A 22,492-nucleotide genomic window follows, 5' to 3' on the forward strand; every position below is an offset into this window, starting at 1 on the left:
CAAATGTCCCAAAACGCCACCTGGGCCGGCCCAAACTGCCCCAAAACCGCCACCTGAACCGCCACAAATGTCCCAAAACGCCACCTGAGCCGGCCCAAACTGCCCCAAAACCGCCACCTGAACCACCAAAAATGCTCCAAAACACCACCTGAGCCGGCCCAAACTGCCGCAAAAACTCCACCTGAACCGCCACAAATGCCCCAAAATGCCGCCTGAACTAACCCCAAACTGCCCCAAAAGCCACCAGAACCCCCACTAACTGCCCCAAAAATGCCACCTGAACCGCCACAAATGCCCCAAAACGCCACCTGGGCCGGCCCAAACTGCCCCAAAACCGCCACCTGAACCGCCACAAATGCCCCAAAATGCCACTTGAACTGGCCCAAACTGCCCAAAAACGCCACCTGAACCACCACCCGCCACAAATGCCCCAAAACGCCACCTGAGCCGGCCCAAACTGCCGCAAAAACTCCACCTGAACCGCCACAAATGCCCCAAAATGCCGCCTGAACTAACCCCAAACTGCCCCAAAAGCCACCAGAACCCCCACTAACTGCCCCAAAAGCCACCTGAACCAACCCCAAAACTGCCCAAAAATGCCGCCAGAGCCAACCCTAAACTGACCCAAAACGCCACCTGAACCGACCCCAAATTGCCCAAAACCACCACCTGAACCAGCCCCTAACTGGCCCAAAACGCCACCTGAACCCCCACAAACCGCCCCGAAACATCACCTGAACCACCCCAAACTGCCTCAAAAGCCTGCCAAACCCCCACAAAGCACCCCACACCACTGGTGAGCTATCCCAAAATACAGCCGAACAGCCACAAACTGCCCAAAAATGCCATCAAATTGCCCCAAAATTCCCCAAAATGCCACCAAACCCCCACAAGCCACCCCAAAACACTGCTAGACCGCCCCAAAATGCCGCCCATCCTGTCCCTCTCGTGTCTCTCAGCACGCCCCGGCCGGCCCCGTGCTCGGTGCTCGCTCTGAATCGTGTGTTTTGTGCTTTATTGCTAATGAAGCTGTGCTGCCGCGGACGCTGGGGAAGCGCTCGCAGAAGTGTGCTGGGTTTATTGGCTACGTGTTGTTCTTCCAGGTGTAGCTTAGAGGTGTCAAAGAAAGAGGAGACTGAAGGAGCTGGGGCTGTTCAGCTTTGGAGAGGTGACTGAGAGGGGACCTGGCTAATTGTGTAAATATCTGCAGGGAGGGCTCAGAGCATGGGCCAGGCTCTTCACCGTGGTTCCAGCCGATAGAACAGGAGGCAGCGGGCAGGAACTGATGCCCAGGAAGCTCCTGAGGCAGAACTCTTGTGCAGTGACCAGGCACTGGATCATATTGTCCCAGTCTCCCTTGCTGGGGGTGTTCCAGAACCTTCAGGACACGATCCTGTGCTCTGGGATGAACCTGCTGGAGCAGGGGGTTGGACAGCATGACCCACTGTGATCCTTTCCAGCCTGACCCGTTCTAGGGTTCTGTGAAAAGCTTGATTTAGTACAAGTGCATTGTCAAGTGCTTGAGAGAAGTCAAGAACTGGCTTGCAGCCAAGACCACATCTCTGGTTCTTCTTTCTCAGACGAGATGTAATAGCAAACACCAAGGACAGCAGAATTTGACCCATGGTAAACAGTCTGCCCTGTGATATTAATGTGAGAAAATAGATAACAAATGGTTTCTCTTTCTCTTAAAGAAAATCTGCGTTCCAGAGGAAGATGACAAAGACATGGCAGTGGAAAGAAAAAAATAAGTAAAACTTAGAACCAGAAATACCTTCTTAAGCTGAGGAAAAATGTGTTAAAACCACTGAGAAGTTATATGTCACAGAAAGGATTTTAATCAATTAAATGGAATGCTTTTTACTGGTGAGGTCCAGGGGTTTTCTTTGCTGCATCACAGTAAGGTCTTCTCTGGTTATTACAAAAATTGTGAGGAGAAGGCAGAACAGAATGTTACAATTAAACAAAGTACCTCCCACACTTTAGTGTGCTGGGATGGTGAATGGTGTGACTGGAACAGGAGAAGTCTGAGCGCTTGATTTTTGTCAGCTGAAGGGTTCTGTTCAGAGGCTGAGCACTGTCCCACCCTCAGAACCTGTGGTTCACGTTAAACTTGGTAATTGCCAAAGCAAGTGTTAGAAGCAAATGCTGACATTGTATTGGGAAGACAGTTAAAACAGAGCTGGGAAAGGAAACTAAGTTGTTCTTTTATGAGCTTGATCATTTTGTGCATTTGCTTCTGTTTTCAATCAATGGTGCTGCTGCTGCACCTCAGCTTCTCCATGTTTTCCAGGGAGGGTCTAGTTTTGGCTTCCTCCTTGTCATGAAATCCTACATCCTGATGGTGCCAAAAACCTGAAAATTTTTAGACAACTGTTCATTGGTTTGGCTTTCATCTCTGTCTGGCTGTAGGTCAAAGTGCACAAACAGCACATCCCTAAGTGCAAGGCAGAATGTTTGCATGGCTGCTGAACTGCCTCCAGGTTGGGCACAGGTGAGAGACCCTGTGGTTTTGGGCAGCAACCTGAAGAGATCAGGTCGGCAATTATGGTCATTTAGCAGACAACTGCAGGGCTTTAACACCTTTCTCAATTCCCTCCCTGCAGCTTTTTGTTGCCATCTCTGTGCAAATATAGGGCAGCAGGACTGCAGAATTGGAACGTGCTCATCTGCCCGGGGCACTTCAGTGCAAGTTCTGGCAGTTTGTCCCAGCCCCACTCTAATTAGCTTTGCACATTTGAAGAGGCTGAGATGCTGTTTTGGGAGTGGTAACCTCCTGTAGAGGAGACAAGGGGACAGAACTGCTGGTTATGTCTTAAATTGCTACAGTTAGCTTTTCTCAGAGCATGTTGGAAAAGTTTACTTGTTCTTCTGACATTTTGTAGAAGGTTGCTGAAATGCTGGTAACGTGGGGGAAGGAGGAAGAGCAATATTTAGGCAAGTAGTCTGCCACAGTGGAATAAAATGAATGACAGGTTTGGATGAACACAAGAAATATCAAGAAGACAAATTCTTAGAGCTGGGAAGGGTGAAAAGTTTTTCTACCTCACCTTTCTTTTTATTATGTCTAAGTTGATATTGCTATCCCAGCAGTTTTTAGGAAAGCCTCTGACAGCTTTTAACACAACAACCATTTCAGGGCTCTGGCTGTGGAGAGTGACCTTTCTATAATTGACATAACTCAGGATGAAGCCATTCTTTTCAAAACATGGGTCTCCCAAAGAAACCTTTAACCCCTAGTCTGAGAAGGGCCACTTAAACACAAGCTGTGCCTACTCAGCAAGCAAAGCATTTTAAAGTAGAGCAATTTGAAAGGAGGGAAAAAAAAAAAAAAAAAAAAAAGAGACAGGTATTCAATTTTATCTGCCTGTTCCTTATTAAGAGACTAAATTCTGGTAGGAAATAATAAAACTGCAATTTAAGAGGCATGTAAATTACTTTATTACTGCATTTTCCTATCTGAATGAAAACAAAATTCACTATTAAGATAGCACAGTTTCAGGTTTTTTGTAATTACATACTACATCTCACTAATAGTGGGTATGTCTGAAAGGAGGAGGCAAGTGCAATCGGCAGAAAAATCCTCAGTGCTGCTTTAAAACTGCAAGTGAAGGCCACCATGCTGTGAAAGTTGTGTTCAGCTAGGGATTTAAATTAGGAGACAAAAATTCCTTTCTTAATACAGATCATAAGGCAGTATCCTTTCATAGTGCATAAAACCCAAAAAAATTGATACTGCCTTGGAATTTCTACTGGAATGAGATAGATTGTAATGACATTTAAAAAGTTTTCTCAAAGAGAAGCCCACTTATCTCTTATATATGTCTTACATTGTGTAAGGATAATGTTATAATTTGGGTGTAATAAATCTAAATTAAGGGGGAAAGTGGGAGGAAAAGAAAAGAGGCTTTTTTGGGGATAATTATTTTTTCAAAAAGAAGTGAAATAGATGACCTTATGGGATTTATCTGTTAAATTCTGTTAATCTATGCCAAAAGTTTTCTGCATTTAAAATTATGTGGTGGGCTAGACACACATTTCCATAAAATCTGTGACTATGTGCTGTTTCCTTTCTAATTGACAGAATTTACCATAAATTCAACTTTATTTATTTCAGAGGACACCTAAGATAACCTACAATTTATGTGGAAATACCCAAACTAACCCTAGCTGAAAACCCATTTAAAGAATGTTTTGGTGTCAATTTTTTTTTTTCTTTAGGGCATATGGTCTTTGATGTGCTCACAAATTTAAGAAATTTTCTAGTAATTCAAAATTGACTTAGGTTTTTTTTTTTTTTTTCCTTGATTGTTTGCTATAGTAATATTCTAAAAAGCTGAAAAACACAGGAAGAGATTGTGATCTCTGATTCTAGAAGCTCCCATTTTAAGAGACACCAAAAGTAATCGCAGACAGTTGTGGAAAGATCACTTTACGTACAAAAAATACACTGACTATTTGGAAAAAGTTGATATGAATTTGTGTTTTGATGCTCACATAATCCAGGGTTTGCTTCTCTTTGGATGAACCAACCTGATCCAAGTTCATTCTGTTTGAGGTCTTTCACAAAGTCTATCACAGTGTATGTGGATTTCAGAAAGACTTTTTCAAAAATATTAACACTTATTAAACATTCATGTACTGAAGTGTCATGAAAAATATTTGTTTCCAGATATCAAATTCAAAAATGCACATATAATGTCAATAATGAAACTAAGAAAGTTTTAATTCGCTGTTGAATTTGGCACCATCTCACTTACTTGAGATGAGAGAGAGGAAAAACAGATTTCTACTGATGTAGCAGAAATTTTCTTTAGATAGATGTGGAAAGCTGAGCTCAGCGATCATTGTGGAGCTGTACAGGTTGTCTCCAGCTCTCTCCAAATGATATTGAGAGCTCTGCCAGATGCTGCAGCTGCGAGTCACATTTTGGTTTGCACAAATTGTTTTCTAATAGTTAAGATATTTTATTAGCGATGCAGCACACAGGCAGTGCTAAAGGGGTAGCAAAATTGTGGAGTGGGAGGATCTGCCCTCCTGGCAGAGGGATGAGCTGGGGTTGAGATGCAGGCAGAGCTCCTGACTCTGCCTGAGGCACTGGAGCTACCCCCGGCTGTGCTGCTGCTGAAACCCACCCAGCACTCGGTGTAAGGACTCGGCAACAGCTGCGGGGAACTCTTTGTCCTCTTGTAAAAGATAAACTCACCCCTCATTAACAGTGTAAACAACATGAATCCCTCGGTTTCTACTATTTCCTGTCAGAGCTCTGGAACAGGCGATCAAAATGGAATAACAGTGTGTTTCAAATGTCACTTCTGTTACCTTCCTTCAGTCTGATGTAGACAAGCCATCATTTTCCAGGTGGATTGATCTTATTAAGTAGTTATGTGGCTAATGTAATGTAGATCTTAATTAACATGTTAGCAATCAGAACTATTAAGATGGAGGCTATGAAGGCTTGAAGATGTGGTCTTCTGAAAATACACCAGACTCAAGGGCTGTCTCAGAAAAGCAAAGGATTTGGCTAAATTCAGCAGAAGAGGAGTTTTAGATTTGTGGTTGTGTTAATGGTGATAATCAGCATGAGTTGCTCTGTTCAAAGTTATGTGATGAGGTTTGGTATATACCATCTGAGATGATTGTTATCCTGATATGGAAATCCATACTAGTATGTGTTTGCTCTTTGTGAAATGCACTGAACCAACAGATCTTAATTTTATTTCAGTTATAATTTGCTTTTGATTCTGAAAGCAATGACTCCTGTGAAGCCATGCTCACATGAATGTGAAGATGTGCCTAAATTTTTAGGTGTATCATGTGTGTCCTATTTTCCTAAAAGCAAGCGGCTTCATTTCACTGCCACATTGATTGGCTGCAGCTGAGCCAGAGCTGGGGTCTTATGCAGTCACTCCTTTTGAAGATTTTCTTTCCTCTTGCCACAATAGAAATCTAGGATGCTGACCAGACAACCTGAGGTTTTGGTACCCAAAGCTGTTTTTTCCTGGATTTCTGAAAGCTCATACACTCAGAAGCTTCCTTCCTTCTTCCTTCCCAAGACAGAGCTCACTGGTACCTCAGCATCTGCAGCAGAACTGCAGTTCAAATGTGCCACAGCAGCTCCTCCAGACAAACTCTCATTGCCTGCCTTTTTAGCTCATTGCAGCCGAGGGAATTTGTTTTGCATTAGCAGTCAATCTATTGTACACATTCCAGAATAATCTGTTCTCACCTGAGTCCTAGGGCACTTAGGTGATAGTAGATAATTTGAAGTGTAAGTTCATATAGGGAGTTGTCAGTATGGTAACAGTGCACAGCACTGATTTTTCCACTGGAGAGATTTGTATAGAAAAGACATTTTCTACTTTATTTTATTTGCCTTTGTGGAACAATAAGACGTGTCTGGTCATATAAGTAGCAAATTTACCTAAGGAAAGAAAGTTAAACTATCATGGAGAACCATAGTAATTCTCACACGGTCTTTTTTGGCATAAAGTCAGTGGAGTCTATTTTTATATTGAATGGTTTCCTTTACACAGCCGTACCATAAATTTCTTTAGAATTCCAAGTCATCTGTGAAAATCCCTGGCTATATAAAAAGAAAACAGAAAAATAAGCTAGATAAAAAGGTAAGGTAAGCTATGTCTGTAGCAGTGATTTATAAGAAATCTAGAACTACAGGAAAAGAAGGTAAAGAGAATTTAACCAACCCTGGTGGTGTTTATTCCTTGTATTTAATTTGAGGTTGTCCACATTATCCTGGTAGTTCATTTCTGATCCATTGGAATGGTTATTCTGTTAGATATTTTTCAACAGATATTTGCAGTCATCCCCGTGATAGAAGCACACAGTCACAGGACTGGAGTTAATTGCTCTTTAAATGTGATGTCTGTAGTGTGACACTGCTGGCAGCCAGATTTCATTTTTATTTTTAATTTTAGCTACAGTGTAGGATACTGTAGTTATAAATAATCAAGTATATCTGGTTTCAGTGTAAATACAGCTCTGCCTCCATGGCTGACACTGCTTGACATCAGTTAAATTAAAGGCTGACTGGGCATGTCCCATCCACTGCCACCTTGAATCTGACCTCCAGCTCACAGATGAGACCTGCTGACAACTTAGCAGGGGGAGTTTGCATTGCTGTTGTCATGGATTGCCTGTCTGATAGCTTCAAAGGCAAATACACTTGAATGCTAAAACAGTCTTTTCAAATGTATATGCCAAAATAGTAATTCAGCTGGGTAAATAAAACAGCAGTTTAAATGAATAAGTGTTATTTAGTTGATGAATATATGTTTGACTGAGTGATTGAAATGGCTCCCCTGGGTAAGATGAAGAAGTATGCTTTTAAAACTCTTTTGTAGATGTTTATAGAGAGAAAATGATAGGGGGAAAAAAAATCAAGTATCTATGGGGTTATGAGATAAACATGGAACTTTACAACAGTCACCCACAACAGAGAGAATGATCTTGGGATTCATTTGTTCACAGCAGTATGTGTAGTTCGGGTTAGTCTTTCTTCACAGATTTGTCAGTTTGTCATTTCTGTAACTTCACTTAAATGCAGTTGATGCTCTTTGAATGTGATCTGCCATGGTCCATCAAATGGAAAAGCTTCTAAAAATAGCTGGAGAGGAGTGAGTCAGGTGGCAAGATATATTCTCTGCGTTAGGAGGTGAGGACTGAAGGGAGCTGTAAAAAAGTTTGAGTCTCTAGTGACAGGGTTTGCCAGTGAAGCTGTTAGTGCAGAAAAAGGCATTGCAAATGCCAGACCTAGGATGATGGTCTGCTCTTCAGGCTAAAAAAAAATAAACTTTAGCCTATCAACTAAGGTAGATTCAGTAGTCATATCTACTTTGCATTTCCTCTCTGAATTTATATCCTGGGGAGGAAGGAACATGAAGAGCATAGTGCTGAGACACCTCCTTTAATATTTATATTTACTGCTCTGCCTTCCTCATCTTCAAGGTGAGACTTGTTAATAATTCTGTCATTGTTAATAATTCTGTTTTACAAGTAGGCATCTGAGAGCAGCAAGATCATGACCAACCCAGGTGCACTGGCAGTATCAGAGCAAGGAGCAGAACCAAGATGCTGTCACTGGTTTTGTGTGTCACACAAGCAAGGGTAACTCAGGAGGAATTTTTGAGAGCATGATCCAATAATGCATAATCTTTAGATTTATTGATATCTTGTTGGACTTAAAACTTTATAAGTTGTTAGCTAAGCTTGCAAATATGAAACCTAGATTTTAGTATAACTTCAAGTGTTTCTAAATTTTGTTATTACAGCATTGTAATGCAGCTCCATAAAAACAGAATGTCATGAAGTAAATTCTTAAAAGCAAAAGGGAAGGATCCTTTCAGCATGCCAGAGGTGAGGCAGCAGCTGTTCCTTGTAGATGTGGCACAGGCTGGGTATAGAACGTGCTGCACTTCAGAAATACAGCCTGAAAAGAGTCACCCACCTTGCCCCATTGTTTGCTGCAGGTTAAATATACCTTAATCACTTGTGAGAGTTGATCATCTAACCTGCTCTTAAAATCCTCTGCTGTGGTGAACGCCTGCCACAGTTCCATTCCTGGGGAGATTTTCCTAGGAGGAGTGGTTTGGAGAGCTGAAAACCAGGTCATCGGTGGTGTAGAGTAAAATAAAAGCACATCTGTGGGGAGATGCTTCCAAGGATAATATCAAACTGAACAGGATCATTTCAGCATAAGGAACCTGAATCATGTCTCTAGGCTCAGCAATAACTACAAATTCAATTGTGTAATCTGCAGTTTTCACCCATTTTTATTTCACCACAATAATTTCAACATTTTGATAAGAAATACAAAGGAACGATCTTCTTCTAGTAATTTTTGGGGGGGAAAGTCTGATATCCAATATATGTTTTTACCTTTGCAGTCTGAAGTAGTATGAATGTAACTCTGGTTCTTCTGATGGCTGAAATGTTATCATTTTAGCTTAACTGATGTATTTGAGGATCCTTGAGTCCTGAAAAATGCCCTTTCCCAGAGAGAAACACAAAGCAGAATTTTGGATACCCAAAGGAAGCTGCGGCTTAATGCAGAAATACTAAAACTTGATCCTCCATGAGAATTAAATTTATTTACAGAGTTACGGTTCTAGAGAATATATACATAATTAGCAAAACCCACTGACAGTTTTGGAGTTGCTTTAATAGCCAGTGAAACTGTAACTGCCAGCAGAGACTATTGTGGCCTTACCATTCAATGCTCCATACATTTGCTGCGCTGGATAATAGTCATAATTCCTGGAAATAGCTTTTTCTTTGACTGGTTGGCCATGGATATATTGCTCCTGAAGAACAGTGTTCTTTAGAGTGTGTCAAGGAGCCTTTTTCAGGTTAGATACAGTTGATGTTCATTAAAGAATGCTCAGTCTGCTTCCAAAGAAATTATTTACAGCACACTTTTTAAGAATATTGAAGAAATATTCATCATTTATTACCTTATGTTAGAATTGTGAAGTACAGGTAATGTTCTCAAAGGAGGTGAAGGCACCTGCAGTCTTTTGCTGACTTCCCAATCATTGGCATGTTATGATTATGCCAGTGATTCCAGCATAACTTGCCATAGGTGATTTTTGGTGTGTTCTCTACCTCTGATTTTCCCCTCCACTTAGGTAGGTAAGAACTAATTTAAATTCTAGTGAGATGGTGCCTGCCTTCCTTGAGATAGGAACCTTGAGATGTCCTCTGCTGCAGTAATCCATTAGAAATTAAATCCTGTCGTTTCCATGAAGCAGGATGTGTTTGGATCTGGTTGCTCTCTGTGCTTCTGGTGGCTCTGAGGGTACATTGTTTGACACTCAGCCATTTTTCCTTTCTTTGCAGCCTCTGGTTGCAGCTTCTTCTGCTTTCTCTTTCTTTGTTAATGCTGTGATGTTATTGTAGACCCATTAACATAGAAAATGAAAAAACAAACAAGTTGCCAAAACCTGAATAGCAGTTGGTATTCAGAGCATTCTTTTACCATTTCAAAACACTGCCAGCATAGTATCTGTTTCATTATGTACAAGCGTAAGTGCTGCTAACGTAGATAATTTAGAATCTATAATTGAAACAGTGCTTTTGCAGCTCTCTCAATTAAAGATAGTCATGACAGAAAAGCTGTTATGTACTTACCTGCTGGAATTATATGTTGTTCTGTACCATCCCATTACATTCATACAGTGCTGGAATATATTTCAAAAGTAACTTGCCGTTTATTGAAAATTGCATTCCACCACAGCAGAAAAACCCCCATGAAGCAAACACTGAGCTTTTTACAAATGCCCTCAGGTTGTATCACTACCGTCCAGTCTGTGGTAATAGTGGTATTAGTGACATCTTTAAATTTCTGTGATTGTTAACAGATACTTTCTGTGGTTTTCAGGTTTATTATAGTGTCTGTTGTAAGAATTTTTAAATGGATTTCTCACCATGTTGTTTGAGAATACAGAAGACAAAATCAAACACTGCTGCATGTTTTAGCTTGAAAACACTGCTAACTCCGTGTTCTGCACTCCATGTTTAAAATATGTGTAGCCTCAGAACCTGTTCAGTTGAGAACAGAAGGGATTTGCACCATATTTTAAGAGTTGACTATTTTGTGGGCTGAAAGCCAGAGCACTCAACCAGAAAGGTCTCGTATCTTGTCTTCAATAATGCATGCTGAAAAACCAACAAATGATGGATTTTAACTAACTAACCACAGCACAAGGGAAAAAGATTTGTAGATAGACCCTGCTTCAGGCAGAGAGAACTTCAAAGGCACTGCACTGAGTTGTGCTAACTCTGTTTCAAGGAGAAGATGCATGTTAGAGAACAGAAATTGTCCTCTAAACCCTTTTGTGTGCATTTCATTTCTTCTGTCAACTCTCCTGTCTGTGACCTAAAGTCTATTGGACTAGTTTAGTGAAGAAAACGGTGGGTAATAAAAATTTGTAATCGGTTCATTTAGATTGAAGTTACCCTTGGGTTCACCTTTCTGGCAATTTTTAATGCCCTGGCTATGTACAAGATGCAGCTGAAAAGAGCACAGGGAGATTCACATGTGCTTCATTGACTCTCTGCTGTTGCTGTTTGATCAGTGAGGAGCAGTCACAGAATTAAAGGGTTTGAGGGATGAGAAGATTGCTGATGCTCCACAGAAAAAAAGGGTTTGCAGAGTTCTTGCTTCAAATATAAGGGCCAAATTCTTACATACTGATTAAAACAACAGGCAGATTGCATCAGTTACAGTTTGATTTAAGAAGTGTCACTGCCACAGATGTTCATCTTGAATGAGTAAAACTACTTGAATTAAAACCAGTTGTCTCATTTGATTTATATTTGCTTTTGTTTTGTAGGACCATGGGTCACGAGGAATAGCAGCATAGATAGTGGAGAAACAGAAGTTGGCCACAGGGTCACCCAGGAGGTGCCCCCCGGAGTTTTTTGGAGGTCTCAGATCCATATCAGCCAGCCACAGTTCCTGAAGTTCAACATATCCTTAGGGAAGGATGCTCTTTTTGGTGTTTATATAAGAAGAGGACTCCCACCATCACATGCCCAGGTACTTTATCGATGTGTTTGTTGGTTTTGAATGTCAGAATGCAAAATCTGGGTCATCTCTGTTAGGTTTGTGTTGGAGTTTACAGAATTTAAGTTTAGGAATTTCCTGAATTCCTTCACTTGTGATGTTTGACTGAACCACCCTCATCTAAACATTTTTAGGTTGTCACCTACTTCAACAATACATTTATAAAAGAAGTAATTATGTCCTTGCCGTTCAAACAAGGTTTTAAATCTCTGATATAATCTTGGCATGAATTGGGATGAAACTATCCAGTTATCTGTGAGACAAAAATAATGAGTTGAGGACCAAAACCTTTGATTAGACTTGGGAGTAAAGGAGTGAGGGGGTTGACATAGGTTTATCGCCTCTGCTTCTAAGAATTTGTGCAGAAGGAGCTTTGGCTGTGCCAGATTTATCAACTCGCTATAGCAAGCTGTTTTCCAGTGTTCTGGAGTTACTGAACGAGTGTGTTTGACTGGTAAGAAATCAGGATCAGCAGTGCACAGCCCAAGGAGGGGACGACATGTGGTCAGTTTTCCATGTTAGCATATGGTGTCCTGAAATTTGTTACAAAGACTAAAAAAATTGGGAAATTGCAGAGGGCTGGTGATGGATTTTCAGTCATTTCCAGCCATCCAGGCAACACAAAACATATATCTTCAGAGAATATGTTCCAGGGTGGGAGCCTTTCTTAAGAATGTTTTGATTTTGGCTGTAAGGCTTCATTCAATATGCTGTCTTGAGGGTGAAATTATGTCTGTGGATCTTCAGCTGTTCCAGTTAGGTAATGGCATAATTCATTGCACATGTCTCATTTAATTCAGAATTTTTAGTGCTCACTTTCCCTGTTCTATCATGAATAAAATGCCAATTTAGTTGAGGAAAACAAACAAAAATATAAATCATTAAATGAAAATTACTTAGGGCAACCGAAGCTCCAAAGCAATCATCAAAGTTTGCTATAAATACAGGTTAATTTAAATTTTTTTACTAAGACATGAGTATGCCTGTATCTTTTACAAGAAATCCAGTGGGAAGTAGCTCGTAGTACAAAATATTTTTTTTTATTCAGGATGAACTTTTTATTGCAGTATGATCAGATGTATTTGTTCTAGGTTTCATTATGTTCTCATCTGAGAAGGCTGTGATCAGGCAGAGGTTTTTTTCTTTCACTCCACCTCACATGGATAGAATAGAAATTTTGTGACCTTTCTGTTAAATTAAATAATGAGAAACATCATCTGTGTTTCCTCTTGAGCTGGATTCCTCCTCAGGGGACCTCTTTTCCAGTCTTCAGAGGAAGCAGTTCTAAGTTCATAAGTGGGGTTAATGAAATCCACTGTGTATAAACTAGTATAGATTTGGTCTGAATCTGCAATATAAACCAGCATAAACCTTCCCACACTCAGGCAGGGTCCTGATTCTTGTTAATAGGGAGCTAAAGCTGGAGATTACGTGGCATTTTTGCCCAGGAATCAAAATGCAGTCAAGCTGCTACCAAGAGAAATTATTTTAGAGTAAGAAAGGCAGTTAGTGAGTTAGTGAAAAGAAGCCTTGTTCTGACATAAAGGAGCACAATACTTTTGTATGAGTGAAAACAGTCTGAAGTTGACACAGACGATATTTTAAAATTGAAATTTAAAATCCTTGTTTCTGTAGGTTAGGGACATGAGCTCTAAAGCAGTGAACAGCTTGACAGTTCATCACTGATCAGTGCTCATATGTCAAGCTGAGTAAAATCCTTTGTGGGAACAAGTCAATAATCAGCAAATTAGGTACATGATTAACCTGAGACAACAAGATGCAGTTCCTGTCGGAGAGCCCTGCTGAGATTTAACCTTCTCAGTATTACTGTTTAGCAAATATTCCAAATGCCTGGTTTAGTCAGTCAAACTGATGTGGCTGTGAAATTGTCTGGATGCAGCCTGTGTGCCACGTGCGTGGGGAGTGCAGGTCTGGAGGAGAGGCAAAAATGCAGTTTTGAGTGGCAAGCAGAGTACAAACAGGAATGCAGTGGTTTTGGGCAAAATCCCTCCAACCTGTGTAGTGCTATGCACAAATAACAAAATGCACACTGTAGGCTTGAATGATCAGTAGGAATTTAGCAGAAGAGAGTCATATTAATAGAATTGATAATGCATAGAAAACAAACTGTAAATGTCAAATAATGCATGAAGTGACTCTGCAGAGCTTACAGTAATTATGGTGTTGCTACATGCTGGTAGCACGTTCCAAATGATGCATGAAATGAGGGAACCTGAGTGGAACTTCACTGGAATGTCTGGAGAAGGCAGTGCGTGGAGCTGTATTGTTTTCATCTCCAGCAGCGTGGTTTATACTTATAAATATTTCATGTCAGAATGAAAACTGTTTTCATTCAGGACAGGAAATGGCTTTATTTGAAGGGGGGAAAAAAAAAAAAAAAATGGAGAGCAGGGGAGCACCAGTGTTCCCGTGGTTTTTAGCAGGTGAACAAACACTTTTAGGTGCTCTGAGCTCCTCGGAGTTGCCTGCTGGCCATGGAGCTGGCCTGAACTGGTTGGCTTGTGACACATCCGAATGTGGGAACAAACCCACGGTTGGTTGGCTGCCATCGTGGGTGTCAGATGTTTTGTGGCTGTATTTTAATGAATAATTACCAAGTGGATTTTATGAAGAACTAATTTTAGAGCACTTTGCAAACACGTTTCGCTGCCATATGTTTTCCTGGCTGCTCAGATCCTACAGGGCTTTGGCATAAAGGCGAATGCTCGCCGCCGTGCCGAGCTGCTCCGCTTCTCCTGTTGAATATGCATCCCTTATTGAGATAAGAGCTCTAAGAGATCTTTCTTTTCAATTCCTAATCTCAAAAACTCCTAGGCTTTTTGTGGAGGCATGCAGATTGTTTCAAATCTAAGAAAACCCCCGAAGATTTTGGCAGCTCTCTGCATTTCCAGTCCTGAGCCCTGCGAGCTCTCTGTGCTTCACAGTGGTCACCAGTGGCTCCCTTCCTCTGTGTGTGGCTGTGCTCACTGGGTCTGTGCAGTGCTGGAGTCACAACCCTAGGTGTAAAGTTCCCAAACTGTTTTTCTGACTCCCCACGGTTATGGGAAAAAGAAAGTCTTTATTAGCCTGTGAATAAAATGCATCAGAGGGTAGAAAACCCTGAATGGAGAAATTATAAAAACAAATTGCCCAGAAAGAACTTAGCATGAGATTTTAGGTTTGTAAATAAAAGTAAGCAGTAGGATTTCGGTGTGCTGGGTAGTAAAAATAAACAAACTCACCGAGAGAGTGAATTTGGAATTTGTTTAGAGATGTAGGCTGGCAAGTCACTTGCTTATATTGAGCTTTAATCATAGTAAGTACTCCCCACTGCAAAATTGAACTCTGATGATGTAGTCATTTGGGATTTCTGCTGCATGTTGTTCCTGAGCTGTTTTAGCCATTTTTATGTGATTTTCGGTATGAAGCCATGAAATATGAAGGATCATAAAAAAAGAAAACAGAAAAGCCAAAAGTCAGTGAAACTTCCAAATTGCTTCAGAGATTTAATTTGGTTTGACATGTCCATTCCCTAATTCATGTGATTTAGTGGCCTCCTCCTTAGCAGTTGTGCGTGTTACATTAAAAATTCCACAGTTGCTTTTTAATGATCATGAAATTACTTGCCTCCTTTTCCTAGATGGGTCTTCTAATCTATTCATATATGCCAATAAGTAGCTTTAAAGCAAGAGTGATATCTTCAGCACAACATTATGTAGAAGTAATTAATCATGCAAGGGTGGTAAATCAGAAAATCAACCGGGCCATGAAAAGCAAAATGATGATTCAGCCAAGCATGTGAAGAAATCTTATCTGTATATGAGCTCACAGTGTCATATTGGCGACCCTTCAGTCAGGGATTTTCGATTTTGGGACACATATACCTAGTCCTTACTGGTATTAAGATGGACACACTCAGGGAACCATCAGCAGATGCAGTAACTTCCTTCTTTTTTTTTTTTCTTTTTCTTTTTTTCTTTTCTTTTTCCCCTCAGTCCTGAGAAACCCAAAGAGGGATAAAAATATATTGTTGTTTTCTGTATCACTTTGCACTGATACTTCAGCATTCAAAGAGTTGTCCAGATTTGGTCATTTTGCTTTCACCTGGGCATTAAATTATTTGTCATAGTTTGATTAAAGAGGGGCAATACCAGTCTTAACTGTACTAAAGCTAAAATCGTTGTGCCAAGGGAGCTGCTCTCACTGGGTCACACACCATGATCGTGAAAAGAGATTCTGCAGCTAAAACTACTTCAAGCAGTTTCAGGCTGAAAACTCTTCCCCTTCGATCTGGCCAACTGCTGAGCCTTCTCTGCTATATGAGGTGGAATCAGCATCAAACAGGGGGAGGCAGAGGAACCTGCCAGCACAAGCAGAGACGAACAGCATGTTGCCAGTGAGAAATGTCAGCTTTTATTGCTGCTTCCTCAGTTGACCCTTTGTGAACAATTGCTCTGAAGAGCACAATTTCTTTTTCCCAAGATGTTGCCCAAGTAATAACATTTCCCAAGGAGGTGATGAGTCTGTCCTTAACCTCTGACTGTTAGACAATGGGCTTTAGCAATATTTCCAAATGCCATTGATTTCGGAGATAGATATATGTGTGTTTGGCACCTCACATATGCTGAAAGTTACTGGCATGCCAGAGTTCTCTACATCTTTGGCATGCTTTGCCTGAATTTTGCTAATTTATCTGATTTACCTTTCCCCGTAAAAATCGTATGTGGAAAAAAGGCTCAAGTGGAGGGCAATCTGATATTGAGTGAAACTTTGTATTCCACTTCTCTTACTTTGTCCCTCATTTAAGAGCACAGAATGATAGATAGAGTGGATAATGCACTTACTGTGATGATAGCTCTCAATATTAGTAGCTTGGGGCTCAAATTCCTCCCTGCCGTGGATTTCCTTTGTGGAAAGGCTGCAGGTCAGTCTCAGTTCCACATGTTTACTAGGAAGACAATAGTTCTTCCAGACATTTCCCTTTGTTGTAAGGCTGAGCACACCAGGGCTCTATAATGCAGGCTCATAAGAGGTTTTCAGCTAGAAAGGTGAGGTTTTATACCCCAGTTTTGGAGAGATGTGATGGCACTAGAGTGTAAAATTTGTCTGTCTCTTCCACTAGGAGGGAGAATCTTCATTATTTTATTGCATATCGTGACTAATTTACTAGGGCTCGCAGTTAATGAGCGGAATACAGCGTGCAACACAGCCTTCTCTGGATGTTTATTCTGTTTAGGGGGGGAGGTTACAGTTTTCTGTCTCAACTGAAAGCGAAGGAAGGTGGATGTTTTCTCATGGCTGTTGTGGGCGCAGCCTGGAAGTGTTCGAGATAACAGAGGGAAATGTAATGAAGCTACTGGCAAGCAAGCACATACTATTACTGTATTTTATTGAACACATACATCTTTCTTTAGACATGTCTATCTATCTCTATCTACTCCTACACAGATAAATGTGTCTAAAACAAGATGTGTTTTCATAGGGGACTTGTTATACAGCTATCAAAAGATTAGATATATTGTTTTTGGTGTTTCTTAAGGGCTTCCCTTAGATAGGGACTATGAGATCTACTCAGTTGAGCTTGAGAGCTCCAGAATCACAGACATTAAAGACAGAAAAAAAGTCTATTAGGGCAGCTAGCTCAGCTGCTTTGTTATGCAGAGTTATTCCCTGTTGTAGACTAACCAATATTTCTTCCAGTCCTGTTTAATTGTGGCATCTCCACTGGGAGGCTATTTACTGAGCTTAATAGATGGGAAGCTTATCTGACATTCATCTTAAATTTCTTTCTTTCTTTTTTTAGTTTCATGCCATTAATGGTGCCATCGCTCTTATGCTCTAAATAATCACTTGCTCTGTTTGATCCCTTTTCCAAAGATTAATTCAATGTTCTACCTTATTTGGAAGTCATCCAAACAGAAATTCTCAGTTTTCCTTAATATAAGATCAATTCCCTTATTTGTGTTATTCCTTTCCATGCTCCCTCTGGTTTTTGTATCACACTTGCCCTGATTGTTCCTCATACAACCTCAGGTAAGCAACTTTTACTCTGTGGTGTAAAACTGGTGCAGTGTATTTTTATCTGGTGATGAGTTACATTAGACAAACATTTCCTGTCTGTGCTATTCCTGTTTCACATTCTGGGGGCTTCCATTCAATGTGTCTGGAGTTACACCTCAGTTCCTGTTGCAAAAAGAATTTATTGCAGGTGTTTGCTTAGAAAAGGGTGTAGGTCTCCTGGGTCTCTGAAAGCTGTATAGGAACCTAAAATTAATGGGTCAAATAACAGATTTCAAATTGTTTCTCAAAAACCATCCTGTCAATTTGTACATTTTATGATCACCTGTGCAGAGGAAAGATACCTAGTTCTAGGTCACTGTTTAAGAAAGAATAAAAGCCACATAATCTCTTTATGTTCCGTGATCAGCTAGTAAATGTTAGTTTGTTGGTTTCACATTTCTTCCAGAAATACCATTTTATAGCAAGGTAGAGGAGAAAACAGTCAGGTTTTGGGCTGAAACATTCTGCATTCAGGTCTGTTTGTTTGGGGTTTTGTTTGTTCGTGTTCTCTTTTTTTTCCCCCTTGTTTTTTTTGTTTTTTTCCTCCCTGCAGTATGACTTCATGGAACGTTTGGATGGCAAAGAGAAGTGGAGTGTGGTGGAGTCCCCACGGGAACGTCGGAGCATCCAGACCCTTGTCCAGAATGAGGCTGTGTTTGTTCAGTACCTGGACGTGGGTTTGTGGCACCTGGCCTTCTACAACGATGGCAAGGACAAAGAGGTGGTCTCCTTCAGTACAGTCATTTTGGGTAGGTATTTCCACAAACTGGACATCTTTCCTTTCTGCTTATATCCTCCTTTACCCAAAGTTGTAATATTTTCCTGCAGTCCTCAGTATTTGACCTGTTTGTCTTTATGCTGTGCATTTTTTCAACACTACTCTGGCAAAGAGCCAGTAATAGGGTGTGCTGACTTTAATCCACTCGTTTCTCTCTTAATATTTTAGCATTCCCATAGATCTCGAGTTTAGTTTTGGAAAACAAGGCTCAGAAAAGTTCAGTGTGGTTTGAAGCATTCCCCAGCTAATATTCCTCTCCCTTATCTCTGTCATTTTGATTCTTTTTATTTGCTTCTCTGAAGAAGCTTCTTCACACTCAGGTGGAATAGTATCCAACAGGAGAGTTGTTCAATCTTAGTGGAAAGACAGCTCAAGAAACAGATACCTACAAATGAGATTATTGTTTGCAGCCACCCTAGAGATTAATTGAGCCAGTTAATTAGCTGTATGTTGTTTTACAGCTTATGACTCACCTAACAGTCAATCATCTCCTCAAGGTGGTGGAAGAACATCCAGCTGCAGTTCTGTTAGAATAGGATTACATTTAGTTGAAAATCAAACTGGGTCTAAATTCTCCAAGCTGCATTAGATTTGTTGACCTTTGAAGCTCTTAATGAACTTTCTGACTATCCTTTCACAGTAGTGTAACAAATTCTGAGGTATTGTATGTGATATTCCGTCCTGGCTGGCGAAGTCTGTGTTGTATAAATCTGTAATCCCTCTTAGTTTAGGGAAACTGTAAAAAGTAAAAGTGAGGTTTCAGATTTGATGAAAAATAGTCAGAAGTGTATTCTAGTCTTACCTTATTAAAAATATGCAGATTAGTTTGTTGGGTTTTTTTCCTTTGACATTATTACAACATCCAGTTCGTTGGCCTAAGTCCCACGGGGTGTAGGCAGATAATCAATACTGTCATTAAGTACAAACATCATTGTTTCAGTTACCCTGAATTAAGATGAAAAAAAAACACTTTTCTATGAATGCTGGGGAAAAAAAAAAAAAGTGGGTTTTTTTGTTTGGGTTTTTTTTTCATATTTCCCCATAGAAGGCTTTTTCCACTTCTCTAAAAACAAGAACATCTGTGATTCTGTCTTGTTATATCTGTGTTGTGCCTACAAAACCTTAGGATATTATAAGCTGCCCTTTAAAGGGTTGCCTGGTCAAGGCTATAGCTTTCAAGAGCATCAAAGGTGCAATAGCCAGGTAGGCTACTTGATAGAGCAATGATAGTAATTGAAATGAAATCTGGAGAAAAATACAGTGTTTTATCTGGTTCTACACACGCCTTGTATCAGATGCTTCATAATGAAAGGCTCTGAGACAGCTGAACATCTCTCTGGTGTGGAAGAGGAGGAAGAATAACAAAAATTATATTAACTCTCAGACAATACTAAATTTACCGTGATTTTGAATACATAGAAAATGCTTTTGTGTGCCATGAAGCAAAATAATGAATAAATCTATAAACAAGCTTCTTCATTAGACAAATTGATATCTTTGAGCATTACATTTCAATTTTTCTTTTCATTGTTTACATGAATCATTTCAAGAGGCCAAGCTAATGACATCTATTTGAAAATTTGCTTTAGACGTTTTGTATTTGGTGTCCTGCAACTGTGAAATTAGATTTAAAGTTCTACTTGAATCCTTTTTTTCTTTGCGGTTTCATTTGACAAATAAAAATACTCTCTTATAGTTCTCCTAGTTCCAAATCCAGATTTTCTTTTCTGTGTTGTACAGCAGCTTGGTTTTGTGCCTGGGGCTGACAGAACCATTTAGTTTGGAACCACGGATCCCACAGCAACAGGGAGTGAGACAGTGAAGAGTAATACTCCAATTAGATTTTTGTTCCAATAATTCACTGCTGAAAATATGTTCCGCTGAAATCCAACAGCTTTCAAATTAAAATCATTTTAAGAATTAATTTCAAAAATGGAATTTTATTTTTAGATTGTTATTAAGCAAAGTAGTGTGTGCTTTATCCAAGTGATAACAGAAATTGTGGAAAATAAGTATTTTGGCACAGCTGAAATGTTATCAGGAAAATGTGTCAACTCTTCTCATATTATTGAATCCATCAACATTTCAGTCAGTCACTCAAACTCTGATATTAAACTTTGTCCTCTGTTTTTACAGAATTCTTCTTCATCCTCTTGCAGCCTTTTTAATTTTTTTTTTTTTTTTTTTTTTTTTTTTTTTTTTTTTAAGGATCGAGTAGATTTGCCTGAGCAAAAGAGCTCCTCTTTGTCATGTTCAGCAGATATTTTTGTCAGCTTAATTAATGAGGCTCTAAATGCCTGTAGAAGGAAAAGAAGACACAGTCCTTGGGATAATCAGTTTCCCATGGGGGAGTGGGTGAGCAAGAACAAAGTCTCATTGCAGAAGGAAGAGAGTTGATATTCCTAAGGAAGCACTGGGTTTGATACACAGTATAAACTCTAAGGTGGCTGTAGAGGTCTTAAGAGGCCCTGCCTATTTTTGGAACACTTGGACTTGAGCAGTATCAGAACACTTTGGGTTCTCATAGAGCCCAGAACTCCATATGTGACTTCAGTATGTCACTAGATCTCTCTACACGTACTCATGCTGTCATGAAACTCGGAGTGTTCTGCTGCACCTGAACCTTGTGGTGTTAATATTGTTAGGGGTTGTAGGTCTAAGTGTCGAGGAAAAATTAAAATGGAGAAAAATTAAACAAAAATCTGTAGTCTAAGAAGGAACCAACCAATTAATGTGCCTGTGATGCTTTCATTTCAGACTCAGTGCAAGACTGCCCACGTCATTGCCACGGGAATGGCGAGTGTGTATCAGGTGTCTGCCACTGTTTTCCAGGATTTCATGGAGCAGACTGTGCTAAAGGTATCATTTTCCCTGTATTTACAAATAACCACAACCTGTGTCTGAGATCCACAGTGCCAGCTAGCTAGCTTGGGTCTGAGCTAGATTCAAATAGAACAATTTGCTTCTTTTGTTCTCAGATCTGAAGTTAAATATGATCAAGAGGAAGTATTGCCACATTTCCAATGAGCATGCATAGCTTCATCTTTTTTTTGTGGCAAAGGTAGTAGGCAGAAATGGCAGAAAATATTTATTTTCTGGAAAAGCGGATGAATTATCAATGCTTATTAATTAATTAACAATTAATTATCATTAGCTGGTCCACAAGAAAAGGCTAATTGTCTTCATTGATAGAGTGTAGTACATATTCTGGCTTGCCCAAGCCTTACTTCTAATACAAAGCACCTTTCTTGCATATAAAATTACTTTTTGACCAGAGGAACTTTGCCTTTTGTAGAAAAATAGGTAGGACCTGATAAAATCTTAAAATTTTATCAGAATTATAATCAGTTAATAAAACATCTTCTGTAATATCAATTGTAAATTTTAACAACTAAAACTGGGAAATACATTGCTATCAAGGATTAAGTAGAAATCTAAATGACATCTACAGATTGGCAGTATGTGTTAAGTTTTTCTGAGAATTTTGGATGGCAGTCTTAGGGAAAGAGTTCGTAAAGGAGGACCTCTTTAGTTTGTCCACCCAGCAGCAGATGTGTTGTCTAAATTCGGTGGCTTGGCTGTATTCCCCTCTGCTCCTGAGCACACTCAGAGCATTTTACAGCTTGCTTCCTTCTTAGTTTGTGTGAGATTTAGGCACGCTATCAATATCATGCTTAGAATTATTTTCCAGGATGTTTTTAGTGTTCCAAGGGGGAAAGCCTGGTGATTGAAAGCTTTTTGAAATAACTGGAAGGACCTTTGAAATTTGCTTATTTCTTCTTAGAGCCCTGGTGCAGTCATGGAGAGAGTTTATTGTGCCCCCCTCTGTCACTGCTGTAGCATATCTGTGTGTCTATGAAATACCCCTTGAGTAGATGCTATAGTTGTACTGGAGTGAGTAATTTCTGGGGTTTGCCTCCACATTTGGCTCTTGGAGATGCCCCAGTACAGAAAAGAAAAAAAAAAGAAAAATAGAGACCCCAAGGGCCTTGAAAAGCTAAGGCTGATATTTCAGCGCTTGCCCTGCTTGTTTTACAGAACACTTCAAATAGTTGTCTGATTACCTG

At 40.0% G+C, this 22,492-nt stretch overlaps 1 protein-coding gene across 5 annotated transcripts in view; it reads left to right on the forward strand.

Annotated features, from left to right (window-relative positions):
* Positions 1-22,492, forward strand: part of TENM2 (teneurin transmembrane protein 2) — a 1,092,434-nt gene that overhangs the window by 968,899 nt on the left and 101,043 nt on the right. For all 5 annotated transcript variants that reach the window (XM_040078601.2, XM_058422512.1, XM_040078602.2 and 2 more), the window contains 3 exons: positions 11,355-11,560; positions 18,201-18,396; positions 21,183-21,284. In XM_040078601.2, the coding sequence (XP_039934535.1) occupies positions 11,355-11,560; positions 18,201-18,396; positions 21,183-21,284 (504 nt within the window). The remainder of the gene's footprint in view (positions 1-11,354; positions 11,561-18,200; positions 18,397-21,182; positions 21,285-22,492) is intronic.

This window comes from Hirundo rustica, chromosome 14, assembly GCF_015227805.2.
Source record: "Hirundo rustica isolate bHirRus1 chromosome 14, bHirRus1.pri.v3, whole genome shotgun sequence".
In the NCBI taxonomy this organism is placed as follows: Eukaryota; Metazoa; Chordata; class Aves; order Passeriformes; family Hirundinidae; genus Hirundo; species Hirundo rustica.